Genomic DNA, 18,867 nt, shown 5'->3' with positions numbered 1-18,867 from the left:
CAATTCAGCCATTTTGAGTATAAGAGAACCTTTTTACACATCATAAAAATCAAAAAGCATGAAGAACTCCCTTTTTCTTCTTCGCCCCCAACCTTAGGACATCTTTCATGCGTATGCATGAGGGAAAACAATTAAGGTTGGATAAATGACCTTATTTTGTCATATTTCTTGGATTCTGAACGTTAACTTTACATCCCAGCATAGTCTTTTTTTGTTTTGACTAATATAAAGATTGTCTCCTACTTGTAATTGTGCGGGTAAGCTAAAATAAATCCAAGACCTTTATTGGTAATAAATCAATTTGAAATAGCTTTTAACAGCAATTTATATCTGTGGTCTGAACAGCTTAGTTAAGAAGCTTGTTAAATCATCAGTCATATTAAGAGTATGTAATATACTTTGAACAAATATCTAGGACTGCATTCCAAAGCCTACAGGAAGAAACAGGTATTTTAAAAATTAAAATTAAAAAGAGGAGTATTAATGAGTGCAAATGACTTTTGAGGATGGCAATAGGCTGCTGGGTTTGTAAAGACTTGCTGTCCCTTTTTTGTGCTCCCCTGGATTATTTCCTTTTAAGGAAAGTAGAGGGGATGATACTTTTGCGGAATTAATCGTAGCTGTGTCTAATCGAATAAGACTCTTGAGATATTGTTTAGTAAATCAAGCCCTTGAGGTTTGGTAATGTGCCTCTTGGACAAATTCAAATGTCTAATTCAGTTAAAGTGTCCAAAAACGCAGAACGAGGAGTTCTAGCTATGATAAATAGATTTCCAGTATATCTGTCAGTAAGTAACTGGTACCTAATTCTTTGTGGTGATATAAAGAACTATCTTAGCCAAAAACGATGAAGAAAATGAATACTTAATCTGTGGCTTTGCTGCAAAGAAAAGACTGTTGGTTGAGAACAGTTTTAAAACGGTTCAGGCATGCCTTCTGCTGAACTGGCTTTTAGCATTCTTTGACCAACAGGTGTGGACTCTGGTTTGAACACAGTTCTAAGACATCATCCACATTGGTTGGTAAAATGGTCTTAGCAATGATTGGTAGAGCAGGGTTTCATGTTTCCATATACAGCTGTTCTTGGTGTAGACTGGGAATGAGAGGACTATGACTTCAGAAATCAATGGCAACAGAAAAGTTATACCATAGAATTAGATCAGAGCTATCTAGGTTCTTTTCCCCCACTTATGGCAGTATATTTAATTGCCCACTCCTAGTACCAGTTTCTTGGCACCCTTCCCCCATACTCCCACCATTTTATGCTCCTCAAGTGATAATTGATGTCCCACATCCACAGTAATCCACTCCTCCTCCTTGATTCAAGGGACAGAGATCAGAACAGCATGTGAATCTTAACTTTCATCAGGGTACATCCTTTTCCCAACACGAAATAAATAGGCGGACTTGAACTCACCAAATGCTGCTCCTGATTTGACCAGAAGGGGCAGCTATGGAATGCTTTGAAACTGCCTGTCCCTGGAAATAGGAGTAGTCTGAAATACTATTACAAGCAACATGATCATGAATAATAGCAAAATGTTTTCTAGAGTTGCTGTTTTTTCTTATGTAATGCTATCTGTGTTTGCAGTCTGAGTGTAATAAAATAACATCTTCTTTTATGTGTTGTCCCATGAGTTTTTGACAAGTGAACATATGATCAGCCCTATAATGCGAGCAAACATTTCCCCTATGCCCATATATTTTCTTGTTCCTCTTTTTGTGTGTGTGCATGTACTTTACCCAGGGTGAATTGTGTGTGTACCACCCACACCTACTGACTTCCTTTTCCTCTTTTAAGAGTTGGAGAAAAAAGGAAAATATGCACGTACCAGTTGGTGAGCTGTTTTGCTTTTGTTGTTCTACAGTCTAGTGAAATTGGGCTCACGGTGTTCACTAACAGCAGAGAAAATTCATGACATTTTTCTCCTGGAAGAAAACTGTACATAAAAATGTTTGCTGAAATAAGCTATGTATTAGAGCTTTTTCCCATTTGTAATGCAGTTTTGTGGCCACATAAGCTGCCCCATTATTGCTGTCCCTTTTTGAATTTGTGCTTCCAAATCTAAGCTTTCTTTTAAAAAAAAATTATTGTTGTGAAAATACATTTCAAAATGTGAACTGAGTGAAATTGATGCAGTGATGTCTTTCTGAAACAGTATGTCTTAGAAGAGCAAAATGGCCCATTCTTCTTGTATATTTCAATGTATTTACAGTTAAACCTAATGATGCTTTAAATATCAATGTTAACAATTTCACTGCTCCTAATTTTAGCAGAAATTACACTGGATGTAGTAGCAGAAATTGGGACAAGGTGCAGTGAGGCAGATAGTTGTCAAGTTTACTGAGGTAGCTAATGAATCCTCTCCCCCACACACACAGACACACACAGGTTGGGGGCAGGAGGGAAAAGGAGATAAATCTTTTTTTGCAGTGCCAAAAGTTTCAGCTTTCTCATTAATGCACAAAACTAAAATAGAATCCCATGCCTTCCTGGGTGCCAAAAGCTCTATTTTCTCAGATGAGGCTATCAACCTCCAATTTCCCGCCTGACAACTTCAGTAGTGCAGTTAATGCTTTTTATTACACTACGTGCATCGTGCTGAAAACGAAATATTTAGGGCAGTGTAAATCTATTTATATGGCTCCTATCACCATAGTGAATGAGCACCTCACCATTTTTAATGTATTTATCTTCACAACAGACATGTGAGGTAGGGAAGTATTATTGTCCCCATTGTATAGATGGGGAACTGAGGCACGGAGAGGCTAAGTGATTTGCCCAGTCAATAGACCATCCTCCCTCTCCTAACTGAACCTAAGAGACTCTCCCCCCCCCCCCCCCCCCGAGGTTGGGGAGGTGATAAGGGATGGGTACAAGCCCGGGGATTCAGGCAGTGCAAAATTATTCCATGGGGCTTTTGCACATCATTTAGGCCTAAGGTGTTGCATAGGATGGTGGGGCCATCAGTGTAGCTCATAGTGATAAGAGGTAGGTTTCCATACTTTTAAATTATATTTTCTATTTTTCTTCAGAATTTTTCACTATTGGGAGAGTATTTAGAATTAACAAGGAAAACTTACTAAAGCACCATGTTCATCTTCAAGTGAATCTTTGAATCAAATCAAGTGAATTTGTTAGTCTCTAAGGTGCCACAAGTACTCCTTTTAGTTTTGCCAATACAGACGAACATGGCTGCTACTCTGAAACAAGTGAATCTTTGGAACTCACTTTCTTAAATAAAAGCAATAAAACAAGGTGTAAGGGTGGATTATTTTGAGAACTATTTCTTGTCATGTGAGTAGTTAACAATTTATAATTTCTGAAGTTGTTGTACTGTATCTTTTCTTCCTCTCTTTAATAGGTACAGAACGAAGATAGTGTCCTCTTATTTGTTGTTGCCTGGACGATCACTGAAATTATCCGTTACTCCTTTTATACATTTAGCTTATTAAACCACCTCCCTTACCTCATCAAATGGGCCAGGTAAGATGCATAAAAGGAAGGTTGACCTTTGCTGATATTTTACTGACTTGACAGGAAAGTTTATATAACCACACAGAAAATTAGTCTAATGAGCATGGAAAATAATTGTTGGACGCATTTTTGATTATTAGCTGACAGTAACCACCTCATAGCCACAAGCGGATATGTCTCCATGTCCAGCTGTTGCTCCCCTCAGGCAATTTGTGTGCTTAAAATCTGTTAAATAGAAGTTGACATTAATGATCTTTAATTTCTCCCAACTGGAGACTTCATATCCAAAGTGATTATGAAAGAAATAAAAATTCTTGTTATACACTTAGTTTGATTTTTTTTTTTTTTTGGTGACCAGTGATACAAGTGTCAGATATTATATTTGCTTTTTTCCATAATCAGTGGTCTGTAGTGAATTGATGTACTAATTTTCTATACTAGCTCAGAAGAACAATAAGAGGGTTGTAATCCAATAGATCAGACTGATTACTTTGCAGTGAGAATCAAATGTGGACTTTTTTGGTTGCTCAGCAGTGCATAGTGAATATGAATACCAGTGTTAAGATTCTAGCTAAATGGGAGCATGGAAATTTAAGAACACTGTCAACTCAAAATCTAGCAATAAAAAATAATTTTTTGAGGTACTATGCTTGCTTCTGAGTCCTCCTGCCAAATTATATAGTTTTAAAGTAATTTTCTTTTTGTATGGGTCTTTCACACAGTAGTGAGGAAAGAACATAAAGAAATCTCAGTCAGCCTGTTACAAGTTTCTCTGTTATCCTTTAATAAACTAATTTTGGTAGCTGAACATCAGTGATATAATAAATGTGTCAAATGTCTTTGTCTTACAACAGGCTCCTATGTTATCTATGCTACAAGTATCTCTATTTTAAAGGAACATGACAATTTAAAAGAAAAGGAGTACTTGTGGCACCTTAGAGACTAACCAATTTATTTGAGCATAAGCTTCCGTGAGCTACAGCTCACTTCATCGGATGAATGCAGTGGAAAATACAGTGGGGAGATTTTATATACACAGAGAACATGAAATGATGGGTGTTACCATACACACTGTAACGAGAGTGATCAGGTAAGATGAGCTATCTTTGTATCTCGTTACAAAGATAGCTCTTCTTACCTGATCACTCTCGTTACAGTGTGTATGGTAATACCCATCGTTTCATGTTCTCTGTGTATATAAAATCTCCCCACTGTATTTTCAATTGCATTCATCCGATGAAGTGAGCTGTAGCTCACGGAAGCTTATGCTCAAATAAATTGGTTAGTCTCTAAGGTGCCACAAGTACTCCTTTTCTTTTTGCAGATACAGACTAACACGGCTGCTACTCTGAAATATGACAATTTAAAAATCACACTTCTGTCTGAAAATGTTTATTTACTATTGTTATACGTTACCCCCTTTTATAAGATGACTGTAACTGAAAGAGAGGGAAGAAAAAATTTATAGCACTCTGTGTTTTTGTCAGTTTCACTGTTTCCCAGTTTTAGACAGTTTCCTTTGTTTGTAAAGATATTTTATATAGCAATAAGGCAAAATGTCTTTGTAAAAGGCAGATGTGATGGAAAATGCTCCAGCTGGCAGTGGCTCAGGGACAGGTGTTGTACCTGAAACTACTTTTAACTCTTTTATAGACAAGATTTCAAGCAGATATGGACTCTTAAGCAAGTTAACTATCAATAGCAGGTGGTTCAGAAATGTGAATTACAATTTTACAGGGTTATACTCAAATATAATTTGCAGCTTATCAAAGGCACTTCTGCATTCAGTCAAATTTGGTCATTGGTTTGAACATTTTACCTTGGCGATAGCAACATACTTTACTGTGCTCTAATCAAATACCAATTAGTACTGAAATAACAAGGCAAATATTAAATTTGTTTGTGGTGACTGAAAAGTGGAGTAACCATAACATAATTTAACAAATAATTTCACTTATAAGAGTTCTGGACTGATTTTTTTTTTTATGCCTTTCCCTAAATGTTTTGTTCTAGGTACACACTGTTCATAGTACTGTATCCAATGGGAGTCTCAGGCGAATTACTCACAATATATGCTGCTTTGCCCTTCGTCAGACAGGCTGGCTTGTATTCCATTAGTTTACCTAACAAATACAATTTTTCCTTTGATTACTATACATTCCTGATCCTGGTTATGATCTCTTATATTCCAAGTAAGTACACCATTGTGTTAGGGTTTTGTGTGAAAACAGTATATGCAAAGCTAACTGAGAAACGGAGTGATTAAACTGTATACATAGCTAGCTAGCTTTACAGGTAGCAACATACTTTTCTGAAAGTTTCTTAAAGAAAAGAGATCAGACAAAAGTAGAACTACAGCAGTCAGTATTTACCAATGTTTACCACATAGTGGTAATGGAGAAACTAGTTTTTTTTATCTATACTTGAAATATAAAATAATTGTTGTATTTTTTGGCAAATATTGACTTTTTAAATGATTTTTTTCTCTGCTGCTCTCTTTCATTTATGGGACTTACTTGTTCTGAACATTTAGTCTATAGTTATAAAAAACAATTTTATTTGTTTATTTTTTGGTTATCTCTTCATGACTTTTCCAGTAGTTAAGTAGATGAGTGGCAGATTTGCTATCCTCACAAAAACTGCAGAGCAGTGCACTTTTGCTCAAACAAAAATAGTCTTTGTGGGGAACACTGTTTTTGTATGCATCAGGGATGCGTCTTTAGCTATCTTGAGGGGGAGAGGCAGTCTGAATCATAATTTAGAAAGATATAATGTAGGTCTTGTTTTTCTTTTGTATGTGGTGTTTTAAAGTAAAAGACCTGTAACCAATACAATTATACATTGAATCTAAAATTCAAAAGAATGTAGTAATAATGCTATTGGTGTCTATTTAGCTATTTCTACAGCTGTTTTTTCTCTGAACTTTTTATTATCTATGTAGCCTTCTAGTCTATGCAGAATGATGCATCGTATCCTAAGTAAGATTTAAACTTGAGCAGTGTTGAATTCTACAATCAGCGCTTATAATCTTCTAAGTAAGGCTTCTTATGAATCTTGATGTCACAAAAGTCATAAACTTTTCCATCTGCTATGAAAACTGCATTTCATTCATTTGTGTCAGAGAATGATATATTTGGCATAGCTCCAAAGAGGCAGAGTAACTTTGGATTTATTTACATAAAAAGAAGGAAAGTCTCACTTTTTCACTTCCATCCATCCACTGGAATAGTTGGATTGTAGTTGATGGAACCAAGTGGGGTGGTGGAAACTGAGCCTTCAAAACAATTTATCTAGATCTCACCCTTAAAATAGCTCAGTTTTGGGGCAGCACTTGCCCCTTCCAATAATATGTTCTGTTTTCAGTGTAGATTCATCAGTGTATTCAGATATGTACAGAATTTTGAACTAATAATCCAACAATGCAAATAGTTTTTTTGATCACCCTGGTAGATAAGCATCAAAACATTCATGACATATGTCTGCTATTGTTCAACTTGTACTAGGTGTCTTCTTGCATAAACTTGTAGCCTTTGGTATTTTGGAAGCACATGAGAATTAAGATTCAGTTGTCAAATCAGTTTATTCAGTTCATTCTTTCTGACCCAACTTCACAAGTCTGCTGTCCCTCCACAAAAGCCCCACACTTTATGGAAGTCTGTCTAAGACTGGAGAAAATAAACGTAGGACCTATGTTTTCCTGACCCAAAACTCCCACTGAAAACTTCGGAAATACTGGGGTTACAATGACAGAAAAATTTTGAAAACTTCTCATTGAAAGTAATACAATTAATTTTCCTTATAATTGCAGCTCCACTTCATGAAAACCTTTAGTTTTGAAATGAAGGTCCTGTCAAATTAGCTTCGGACCAAAATAATTCTCTCATGAAAATCTTGATTGCTCATAATGGATCCTATGCATGACAGACTTCCTGCATTTGTTCAAGTTTCATTGGAATAATTATGCAACAATGTGTTTCTTACTAAGTAATGTATCCCTCAACACTAGTTTCCCTGGAGTGCAGGAGTATAATCTGGAATTCAGTCAGGTGGGAGACAAACTAAAGGGGGACAGGGGAGAGGATTGTGAGAAACAAAGTGAAAGAAGTCGGAGCAGAGAGTGCTGATTTATAAACAACCACCTTGAAACCTTTTTTAGTGCACAATTTAAATAGCCATGGGCTGATCTGTTTTGCATAACAAGATCTTGGAATACACAGTTGACATAATCTAGGCTGACACTAACCTTAACGGGCTCCCATGGTTCACTAGGATGAACTGATCTTGAGCTCATGTTTAGAACTAGTGTTCAGGCTTGTTTAGCTGTTCATATCATATGTGCATGATTTCAGTCTCACATTTTGTTCCCCCATTCTGCAAATACTATAATTTATTGTATAAATACAATCTTACTCCACTCTCTGACCCTCCTTCAGGATCAAAGAAACTGTACCCAATTCATTGTCTTTCTGAGATCTATTTCTCCCCCCCCCCCCCCCCCCCGAGCCTTTTCTTCCTATTCTGTGTGTGCAGTTCAGGAACCTTTTCATCCTATGTGTGTGTTCAGCTCCTAGTTAGATATATAGTCTGGCAAACTCACTCTGATGCCAGTGTTCTGCTGTGTAATCTTGACTGTTCCTGCATACCTTGGAGTGAAGATCTACATTGAGGCATGCAGAAAAAGAGTGTAGTAGTTTGTCTTTGAAATAAAAAAGATCATACTGGCAAAAACTGATGCATGGTACTTGAAGTCTGTAGGGACAATAGTGTGCATCATCCACTGCCTCTCTGTTTTTCTCTATGATTTTTGATGAGAACGTGGAAAAGCAATTTATTTTCAAAGAGAGGGGGTTGACCTTGAATGTATGACTGTAAGTATGTCATGTTCAAACACAAACCTGATTTCATACTTTTATTTACATAAGTCTATTTTCTTTTCAGTCTTTCCTCAGTTGTATTTCCACATGCTACATCAGAGGAGAAAGGTACTTTCCTATACTGAAGAACACAAGAAATCTGAATAATTCCAGGTCTTTTTCAGAACTTTTCACACACCAAAATGCTGCAGACTTTCAGTAACCCAGCACATTTATATAAAATAAACCAGGAGTGTAAAAATTAAATAGGAAGTTTAAAAAAAATGTAGAAAGAATAACTAATGTGATGATTTTCTTGAAATTTCACTATGTAAAACACTAGAATATCATTTTCAGCATGCATTGCTATGAGAAATTTATGTGGCTTTGACTTTTTAGCCTTTTATGTTTCTTAAACTGAAGTCTTGTTAGCATATAAATTAATCACTTGACACCTGAAAGTTACAAAATGAGTGATAAGTTGAACCCACTAAGTGCAGTGCTTGAATTGGGATTATATTATTATTGTCATTGCTTTTTAAAAGCGCTTGACTACATGCCAGAAATTGTATGTATTGCTGTAGAGGCAAACTATATTCTCTGGAATGCTCTAAGATTTTGGCTGGGACTCCAGTAACCAAGCAGATTGTTTAAATCTAGCAAGAGAATTTCCTAACTTGAAAGGCAAGTGGGAGGGAGAGCAGGGAAGCAATTATTGAAACTGAAGGGAAATGTGATTCTCTAGGAATTTAAAAAGTACGGTGTCCTACCAGCATATGTTATCTAAAGATTTAACTGTTTATTACCTCAAGCTCTGTTCCAGTATTGTTCCTACAGAGCTGTAATATTGCTCTGAAATATTAAAACTGCCTTGAGTACAGCAGCCTCAGATCACTTTTTTGAAATACATAGGGGGGGAAAAGTGTAATTTTAACTTTTCTGAAATAATTGGGTAAAGCAATGTCATCAGTCATGGACCTGTACAGAGTGACACCAAGACGTGTCACTCGGTTGCTCAGTGTTTTCATCCCTTTATGGCTTTAAATTATCCCCATAACTTCTAACTGTTGTCTACTAGCTCATTTAACCTCTTTTGTTAACACACTTGTAAACAGAGAAGATTCAAATACATTTCTGACTTTCAACTTTAAGAATAAATGTACACAATCACAGTCTAAATATGTTCTATACAGAGCCTTTTTCCAAATTGTGTTTTGCCGCTTGAACTTAAAGATGAATAGGCAACAATTTCAGTGATACTGTTCAATCTAATTTTAATGATGCTAGTAAGCTGAACATTTTTTTTTAAAAATGTAGTCATTCATAGAGGGGCAGTATTTCCATGAACAGATTTATAGTTACATTTGTTTTAGGTTTTTCTGAAGAAGAAAAAATCTAAATCTTTTCATTACTACTTTTTATTTTTGTTGGCAGTACTGTTCCTTGTTCCATTGAAAAAGTACAGCTGAATTTTATCAGTGCTCAAAATGGTAAAGAGCTTTCGATATGTAAATAGCGAAAGCTTATAATGCAGCAGAAATGATACCATGGCAACACTTGGGAGGGGAGAAAACCTAGAGATAATAGTACTGGTCTGTTTTAGAGAAATATAGCAGTGTGTTTGATTTACTGTACAAAATAATGTAAATGTACGTCTTTATTGACCAATAAATCTCTCCTCCTACCCCCTTCAGATTGGCTATCCAGGTTAATTATAGCCTGTGTTTTCAAATGGAGGAACCCAAATACATACATAGACACATAAATCATAATGGCCTGAGTTTCACAAGTTCTGAACACTCAGAGCTCCCATTTGAAATCAGTGGGAATTCTGGATGCTCAATTCCTTTGAAAACCAAGCCACCTCAATTTAGATGACTAAATATGGAGTTAGGAGTCTAACTTTAGACTCCCATGTCTAAACATTTTGGCCTATGTGAATGATATATGAAATGGGATACGTTAGCTATATTGATGGGAAGGAGGCTTGTACAATAGTTTTAATTAGATGGCTTTGGGTTTGCTAAGAAGCAGAGAGATTGCCACAATTTTTTGAGAATGGAGAGAAGGCTCTGTATAATTACCTATTTAGTTAGATAAGTTTTTATATTTTGGGATTTTATCACTTCTCTACCAATAACACAATACCATATATAAAGGTAATTGATCACATATGTAAATGAACTCCTACATTTTTTTAAAAAAATGGAGCTAGCATTCGCAGATGTGAAAAATACATTGTTTTGGTTATAAGAAATCTCGTCATCAAACAAAAACCTATTCAAGAATTCAGTACTCCACGTTTTCAACATGTAAAATGCATTCCTGCTGTACTTACTCAGACTTAAACTCCTATTTTAGTTGGTAGAAGTTCATCCTGAATAAGGACTGCAGAATCAGGCCCCAAGATATCTTTTTAATAACTGGTTTCTTTGTTCATAATATTAATTTTCTTTTTATAAAATGAGAATGAACATACATTCTGTGAAGTGTGTATCTGTCACTGAAATTTAATTCATTTATGTGAACCTAATAGTGGAGGGTTTCATAGGTACTTTATTTGGTATAATCTAGACAGTTCTTTTTCATAAACTGTTTACTTGACTCACATACTTTCTCCGTTCCACTGGTATCATCAAACTGCTACAGCAGATATCTGCTTCTGCGTTGATGGTTTTCATGATGTGCATAATAGTTTGTAGACAGGTTACTAACTTGTGTCCTACCGTGCTTCTTTATCCAAGTTTGTCATTACTATACATGGAAGAAACACCATGGTCCTTCCTAGTAGACAATGTACACCTGGAAGGAAATTTTGTAGAAATTTTCATAGTATAATTTACAGTAAAATGCAAACTAAAGGTGCAGATAAATTGTAATTTTTCACAATGTGATGCTTCTATCAAAGATTTTTTTTATTTACCAGTGAAGATTGGCATTTGTGTGGACCACTCTGCAAAATCATTTTAAAGTAATCTTTCAAGATACAAATATTCATGAATATACATCAAATCAGGTATATGTTGGTGCATATTGATATAATGAAATTTGGATGAAAACTGTACGTTATATACAGTCGTTTTTGTATTTTTGTATGTTGTGAAGAATAAAATTGTAATTTTATAAGTCTTTGATTTACTAAGATAATTATAAGTTAAATGTATTTTTTTTGTATATGTAGGAACCAGATATTACATGGAGCTCTGAAATACTAAGCTTAGACTTTTTATGCATGTTTGGAAGATATTTCTACCAGATGTTAATGTAGTGAAACAGTTTGTTCACTAAATATTAATTTGTGTTGTTGCATTGTGTAATAAATGGATTCTGTGCTCTTTGCCTGGCTTTGAACTACTGACCAGTGATACTAATTTCTGTAATCCAAATAATAAAATTATGGATGAAATATGGAGTGTTGGTAGTATGTAAGGAAAAAAGCATAAATATATTTGAGTATGCAATAGCAGATGGTTAATCCTTAATAGTTATTGCTGTGTACTGTACACAATATATTTTTTCTTACAGTTTGTAGGAAAATTTTTGGATTCATAACTTTTTGCACTCAGAAGATGGTCTAAACTTAAAATGTAGTAATTAACATTTTATTTTTCAGTTTTTGGAAATGTCCATCACAATGTGTTGAGAACATGTACAGGTCTTTGAATAGAATAAGAGATTTTTTGCTTTTCCATTGCTATCTGCACTATCACAGATAAGTACAACTATTCTTTTAGCACAAGTAATTATGATTATTCTAAATACAATGGAATGTTCTATCAAATGCAAGAGTATTGGGAGTTCACTTACTAAATATACTGCAAAGTGTTTGCTACCAAGGCAGCTGTCTGGATATTGTCTTAATGTTTTTAACGCTTCCTCGGAGAAAGATTTTAAATAGCTGTGAAAATTAATGGAATCTAGCTAATATGTTGTAAGCCTCTAACAGGACCTGAGTAACAGTTGGAAAGTGAGTTATTCTGTTCTAGCCCTATGTTTCGCATAGGATTCCACAACTACGGTGATTTTTTTGTTTGCAAAAAGGATGAAATAAAGGACTGTTTTCATGCCCTGTAAAAGCACATGCCCCATGCATGACAGCTGTGACTTAGCACAACTAGTATGTAATTAAAAACTTCCTTTTCTAACTTTGCTATTCATGTACAGTGCTTAGGCTGAACTCTTCCCAGCTTTGTCTTAGCATAACTAATGGTCAATATTTTCAGTGTCCCCGTTCATATTTCTTTTACCAAATACAGAAAATATGGAGGCAATACTAGTTACCTAGGGTAAAATCTAAAAGCTTTTAAGTATGAGCACCCGGTTTACAGGGGAATTATTTAAAAAATAATATTTAAGTGACAGGTCATGGCAGTTGATGGCCTGAAGCTCAGGAAAAGCTCTGTGCTGGGGTAGGCATAAAATGAAAAGGTGTTGATTTCTACACAATTCCCTTTTATTTAGTATGGAGAGGGCATTTCTGGAGGGTCAGTTCTCTTTACCTTAGAGATGATTTTAGCCATCTGACTACCTGAATATTCCATTCAGCTTCCAGTAGCTCTGAAATTCTACTCACCTAAATAGAATTTTTTTTTTTTTTTTGGACAAATGAGGAAGATCTTTTCTCAGTACGATAGTAGTGGGTGAGTAAGTAGATTTTCTGCCTGTGCTGGCAAAGTTTGTGACAGTTTTTCAAGGCTAGGTCATAATTAAGCAATAATTACTGGCAGGAAGGGTACCCCTGGCAGTTAAAGACTGGATGGTTAACTTCAGACTCATTTAGTTAGTCACTAATTTCCACATAATGCCCTACTCTAAGAATTTGATGGCTACTAAAGAGCCATTGAAAACAAAATATTAACCTTCTTATATATTGAAAAATTAAGTTGGAGTGTATGCTGTCAGAGCTGTGGTATTCTCTGCACAGTGTCAGTCTTGATGTACCAGTATAGTCACCAACTGGAAAACAGAACTTCTCTCTCAACATTCCATTGGTTTATAATTTAAGTAACCTTGTCTTCATTTCTTTAAAACCCTCAGTTAAAATATGTATAAAGCCTTCCACTTGTAGGTCACCATTTCCAAGCCAAGATAATTCCAAAATGACACAATAGTTCAGCCTCTATTGTATATCATCATCTGGGTAGGTCTCATTTAATCATTTCACTGCCATTGCAGACGCCTTGGGCCCTAGTGCACCTCAGTACCTGCTGTTCTCTGCCTATGCAACAAGTCTCCTAAGGACTGTAATACTGTGTCTAATTCTGGTTGTTGCCATGGGGGTGGAGGAGAGGAAAGAGTAAGGGTGTTTAGTGGCCTGTGATATACAGAAAGTCAGAATAGATGATTTGCTGGCCTTAAACTCTGCCACTATGACATTAAATGTGTGCGCTCTCTTAGTCCAGTTCCTTGTTTACAAGCAATCCCAGCCACATGGTACTACTGGGGCTCCTTTATTGGAAGTCTCTGCAGGGGTTTCCTCATATAGATGCTGAACTGCACCTGTCCCTGTGTGATGGTCTCACCACTTCAGAGTTGAAAGCACCTAGCTATGATGGTTATGGATAAGGTTGTACAGCTGCTACCTATTGTGAGGACAGACTGAGTCAGGCACCTTTCATAAGCACTAAAATCACTAAGTATAAAAATACATTAAAAGATTAAGCTTGCAAAATCAAGCATCTGAAAAATAGGAAATGGCAGCATTAAGGTGACAACCTTACAACCTTGAATTACAACCTTAATTCAGCCCTCTTGTGTGAATGCATTACGATAAGATGGTCTTGTGGTTAAAGCAGTTGAAAGTTACCTTGCAGAATTGAAGAAATTGAATTTTTAAACTGTGTCCCTTTACATTCAGTTCTATGTTGATAATATCCACTTAAAAGCTAATCCTGCATTTCTTGTGGATTTAAAATGCCCAAGAATGCTTCATTTTGGGAGTGCAGGAACAGGCCCTTAATCAGCAAGATGATATCTATGTAGCCTAAGATTGTTCTAAGAAATCACTTTGTGTATGTTTTTCAGTTGCTTTTCATTGTTGTAAAGTTCTGTAAGTGTACACAGCACTACATACAATGGAGAAAGACAAGGGTCCCTGGTGCTGGGAGCTTACAATCTGTGACAAATGACAAAATGCCAATACAAATATGAGATGAAGAATGTTTCAGGTGCCAGAGGGCCTGGAGGAATTGAGGGTGGTGGGACTGACATAGCAAAGCTTCAAGTGAGTATTAATAGGATTACCCCAACCAGCTTGTACAGCAATTATTTTAGTTATGCTGCAAACAACTTAGATACTAAAATGTTTTTTCTTTTGCTATGATAACACAAATAGAACTTCTGGGTGTAGCTTTTTTCTAGAAATTAAGCTGTGCTCAAGAAATTCTTTCATGTTTCAGTATCTCTTCCCTTAAATAAAGGAAGCAATTGGAACCAGTTTTATCCTCCACAAACTCCACTTATTTTTAAACACAGTGACCTTTTTGATATTCTTTATAATACAGAAAAGGTGTTCATCAGTTTTAGCAGGACAAATACTACATAGTACAATGTAAAAGCACTTATTTGGTATCAAAACAGTTAAAGTCAAGAATACAGTTCACATCAGATCCAGTTGAGGTGATAGCCTTTCTTATTAGTATTCTTTTTTACGAATTGCTTGCATGATTCTAATAATTTATTATTACAGTGTACTACTTATCTTCTCTCACTATTTTATAACCACATAACAGTTACATTAAAATAAATCCACTATATATCTCTAGTATCTGATTTTAAAAAACAAAATTGAAACATGCTTGCATAATTAAATAGCTTTTGGAACCCTAAAATGTTATTAAAATGAATACTTCATTTCAGTCTAGCTGATCTCACAGTATGATACTATACAGTACTTGTGAAAATTTAAAATAACTTTTTAATAAAAATCCTGGCTGTCCGTACTTTTTTTTTCATTCCACTATTGCTGATTACCGAAATGAGGAAATGCCCTCTTACGCAATAGTTGTCTAGCACAGTGTGAGTATTTTTCTATCAGTGTCACAGACATTGGGTGGGAGAAGACAACTAATTAGGGGTCTAATCTTGAGGTAAACTGAATACCCTAAATTCTAGTGAAAGCCAATGGGAGCTGCTGGTGCTCAGCACTTCTGAAAATCAGGCTGATTATCCAGTTGCCTATGTCTGGATTTAGGTGCCTAACTTGGAAAACATTGTCCCCAAGTCTCTACCTCTGTGTACCTATCTGTTACATGAGTGCCATACTGCTACAGAGGTGATGTAAGGCTTAGTCTTGCTAAAGCACTAAGGCCTTGTCTACATTACAAAATTAGGTTGAATTTATAGAAGTCGGTTTTGTAGAAAGCGTTTTTATACAGTCGATTGTGTGTGTCCCCACATAAATGCACTAAGTGCATGTAGTCGGCGGAGCGTGTCCACAGTACCAAGGCAACTGTCGACTTCTGGAGCGTTGCACTGTGGGTAGCTATCCCACAGTTCCTGCAGTCTCCGCTGCCTATTTGAATTCTGGGTAGAAATCCCAGTGCCTGATGGGGCTAAAACATTGTCGCGGGTGGTTCTGGGCACATATAGTCAGGCCCCCCCTTCCCTTCCTCCCTCCCTCCATAAAAGCAAGGGCAGACAATCATTTTGCGCCTTTTTTTTCTTGAGTTACCTGTGCAGACGCCATACCACGGCAAGCATGGAGCCTGCTCAGCTAACCGTCACTGTATGTCTCCTGGGTGCTGGCAGACGTGGTACTGCATTGCTACACAGCAATAGTTTATTGCCTTTTGGTAGCAGACCCAGTGCAGAATGACTGGTAGCCGATGTCAACATAGTCCAGAGTGCTCTTTTAACCAACCTCAATGAGGTCAGAGAAGCCTGGGCAAACATGGCAGTGACTCAGCCAGGTCATTTCCCTTTTAAGTTTCGTCTCACGGTGAGTCAGTCCTATCGGCAGTGCAGAAGACGATGGCCAGCAGTCATACTGCACCATCTTCTCCCGAGCACCCAGAAGATGACGACAGCTAGCGGTCGTACTGCACAGTCTGCTGCCAGCAAGGTGTATAAAGACAGATGAAATGGATCAAAACAAGAACCAGTCCAGATTTGTTTTGTATTCATTTTCTCCTCCCTCCCTCCATGAAATCAGTGGCCTGCTAAACCCAGTTTTGAGTTCTATCCTTGAGGGGGGCCACTCTGTTTCTCGCAAAGCCACCCCCTTTGTTGATTTTAATTCCCTGTAAGCCATGTTGTCAGTCGCCCCTCCCTCCACCAGAGCAACGGCAAACAATCATTTCGCGCCCTTTTCCCTGGATTGCCCAAGCAGGAGCAGATGCCATAGCACGGCAAGCATGGAGCCCGTTCAGCTCACCACAGCAGTTATGACCATTGTAAATACCTCGCGCATTATCGTGCAGTGTATGCAGAACCAGCACCTGAAAAACCAGGCGAGGAGGCAACAGCAGCGCGGTAATGAACACACTTTTCTCTAAAGCCGCATTCCCTCGCAATTTGGAGATTATGGTGTTAATGGGGCAGGCTCATGCCGTGGAACGCCGATTCTGGGCCCAGGGAACAAGCACAGAGTGGTGGGACTGCATAGTGTTGCAGATCTGGGATGATTCCCAGTGGCTCCGAAACTTTCGCATGCGTAAGGGCACTTTCATGGAACTTTGTGACTTGCTTTTCCCTGCCCTGAAGCGCAAGAATACCAAGATGAGAGCAGCCCTCACAGTTCACAAGCGAGTGGCAATAGCCCTGTGGAAGCTTGCAACGCCAGACAGCTACCGGTCAGTCGGTAATCAATTTGGAGTGGGCAAATCTGCTGTGGGGGTTGCTGTGATGCAAGTAGCCAACGCAATCACTGAGCTGCTGCTATCAAAGGTAGTGACTCTGGGGAATGTGCAGGTCATACTAGATGGCTTTGCTGCAATGGGATTCCCTACCTGTGGTGGGGCTATAGACGGAACGCATATCCCTATCTTGGGACTGGACCATCAGGGCAGCCAGTACATAAACCACAAGGGGTACTTTTCAATGGTGCTGCAAGCACTGGTGGATCACAAGGGACATTTCACCAACATCAACGTGGGATGGCCGGTAAAGGTTCATGACGCTCACGTCTTCAGGAACTCTGGTCTGTTTAAACAGCTGCAGGAAGGGATTTACTTTCCAGACCAGAAAACACCTGTTGGGGATGGTGAAATGCCTATAGTTATCCTTGGGGACCCAGCCTATCCCTTAATGCCATGGCTCATGAAGCCATACACAGGCAGCCTGGACAGTAGTCAGGAGCTGTTCAACTATAGGCTGAGCAAGTGGAGAATGGTGGTAGAGTGTGCATTTGGACGTTTAAAGGATCGCTGGCGCAGTTTACTGACTCGCTCAGACCTCAGCGAAACCAATATTCCCATTGTTATTGCTGCTTGTTGTGTGCTCCACAATCTCTGTGAGAGTAAGGGGGAGACGTTTATGGCGGGGTGGGAGGTTGATGAAAATCGCCTGGCTGCTGAATAGGCACAGCCAGACACCAGGGCAGTTAGAAGAGCAAAGCAGGAAGCAGTGCGCGTCAGAGAAGCTTTGAAAACCAGTTTCATGACTGGCCAGGGTACTGTGTGACACTTCTGTTTGTTTCTTCTTGATGAAAACCCGCCCCCTTGGTTGATTCTAATTCCCTATAAGCCACCCGCTCTCCTGCCTTCCATCACAGCTTGCTTGCAAAGGAAATAAAGTCACTATCATTTAAAAAACACATGTATTCTTTATTAATTGATTATAAAAATAGGGCGATAACTCACAAGGTAGCCCAGCTGGGGTGTGGGAGGAGGGTAGGAGGGAAGGAAAGGGCCACTTTAAAACTTGTTGAATGCCAGCCTTGTGTTGCTTGGGCTGTCCACTGGGGTGGAGTGGCTGGGTGCCTGGAGCCTCCCACCCTGCGTTCTTGGGTGTCTGGGTGAGGAGGCTATGGAACTTGGGGAGGAGGGAGAGCGGTTAAGCAGGGGGTGCAGCGGCAGTCTGTGATCCTGCTGCCTTTCATGAACCTCCACCACATGCCGGAGCATGTCCGTTTGATCCCGCAGTAGCCCCAGCGTTTCCTCATGCCTCCTCCGATCTTCCTGCCGCCACCTCTCCTCACGTTCATTGACCACTGTCCTGTACTCTGCTATTGTGTCCCTCCACACAGCTCTGTCAGTGCCGGACGACTGCATTTCAGAGAACATTTCATCGCGCGTGCGTTTTTTTTTTTTGCCGCCTTATCTGAGATAGCCTCTGGGACGGAGGAGGGAGGCTTGAAACATTTGCAGCTGCTAGAGGGAAAAAAAAAGGAGTGAAGTATTTAAAAAGATACATTTTACAGAACAATGGCTATACTCTTTCACAGTGAACAACATTAATCACATTACATAGCACATATGATTTTGATACAAGGTCGCATTTTGCATCTTATATTGAGTGCCTGCGGCTTTGGTGTTAGAGATCACACATGCAGGGCCGGGCAACAGAATTTGGCTTGCAGGCGGCCGTGGTAAGCCA

At 38.2% G+C, this 18,867-nt stretch overlaps 1 protein-coding gene across 2 annotated transcripts in view; it reads left to right on the top strand.

The window, feature by feature from the left end:
- HACD2 (3-hydroxyacyl-CoA dehydratase 2) overlaps positions 1-11,737 on the top strand; it is a 43,883-nt gene extending 32,146 nt beyond the window's left edge. For both annotated transcript variants that reach the window (XM_073305125.1, XM_073305126.1), the window contains 3 exons: positions 3,366-3,487; positions 5,492-5,670; positions 8,417-11,737. In XM_073305125.1, the coding sequence (XP_073161226.1) occupies positions 3,366-3,487; positions 5,492-5,670; positions 8,417-8,499 (384 nt within the window). In that variant the 3' untranslated portion in view covers positions 8,500-11,737. The remainder of the gene's footprint in view (positions 1-3,365; positions 3,488-5,491; positions 5,671-8,416) is intronic.
- The last annotated feature ends 7,130 nt before the right edge of the window (positions 11,738-18,867 follow it).

This window comes from Lepidochelys kempii, chromosome 11, assembly GCF_965140265.1.
Source record: "Lepidochelys kempii isolate rLepKem1 chromosome 11, rLepKem1.hap2, whole genome shotgun sequence".
Classification (NCBI taxonomy): Eukaryota; Metazoa; Chordata; order Testudines; family Cheloniidae; genus Lepidochelys; species Lepidochelys kempii.
This window is presented reverse-complemented; position numbering and strand designations above follow the sequence as displayed.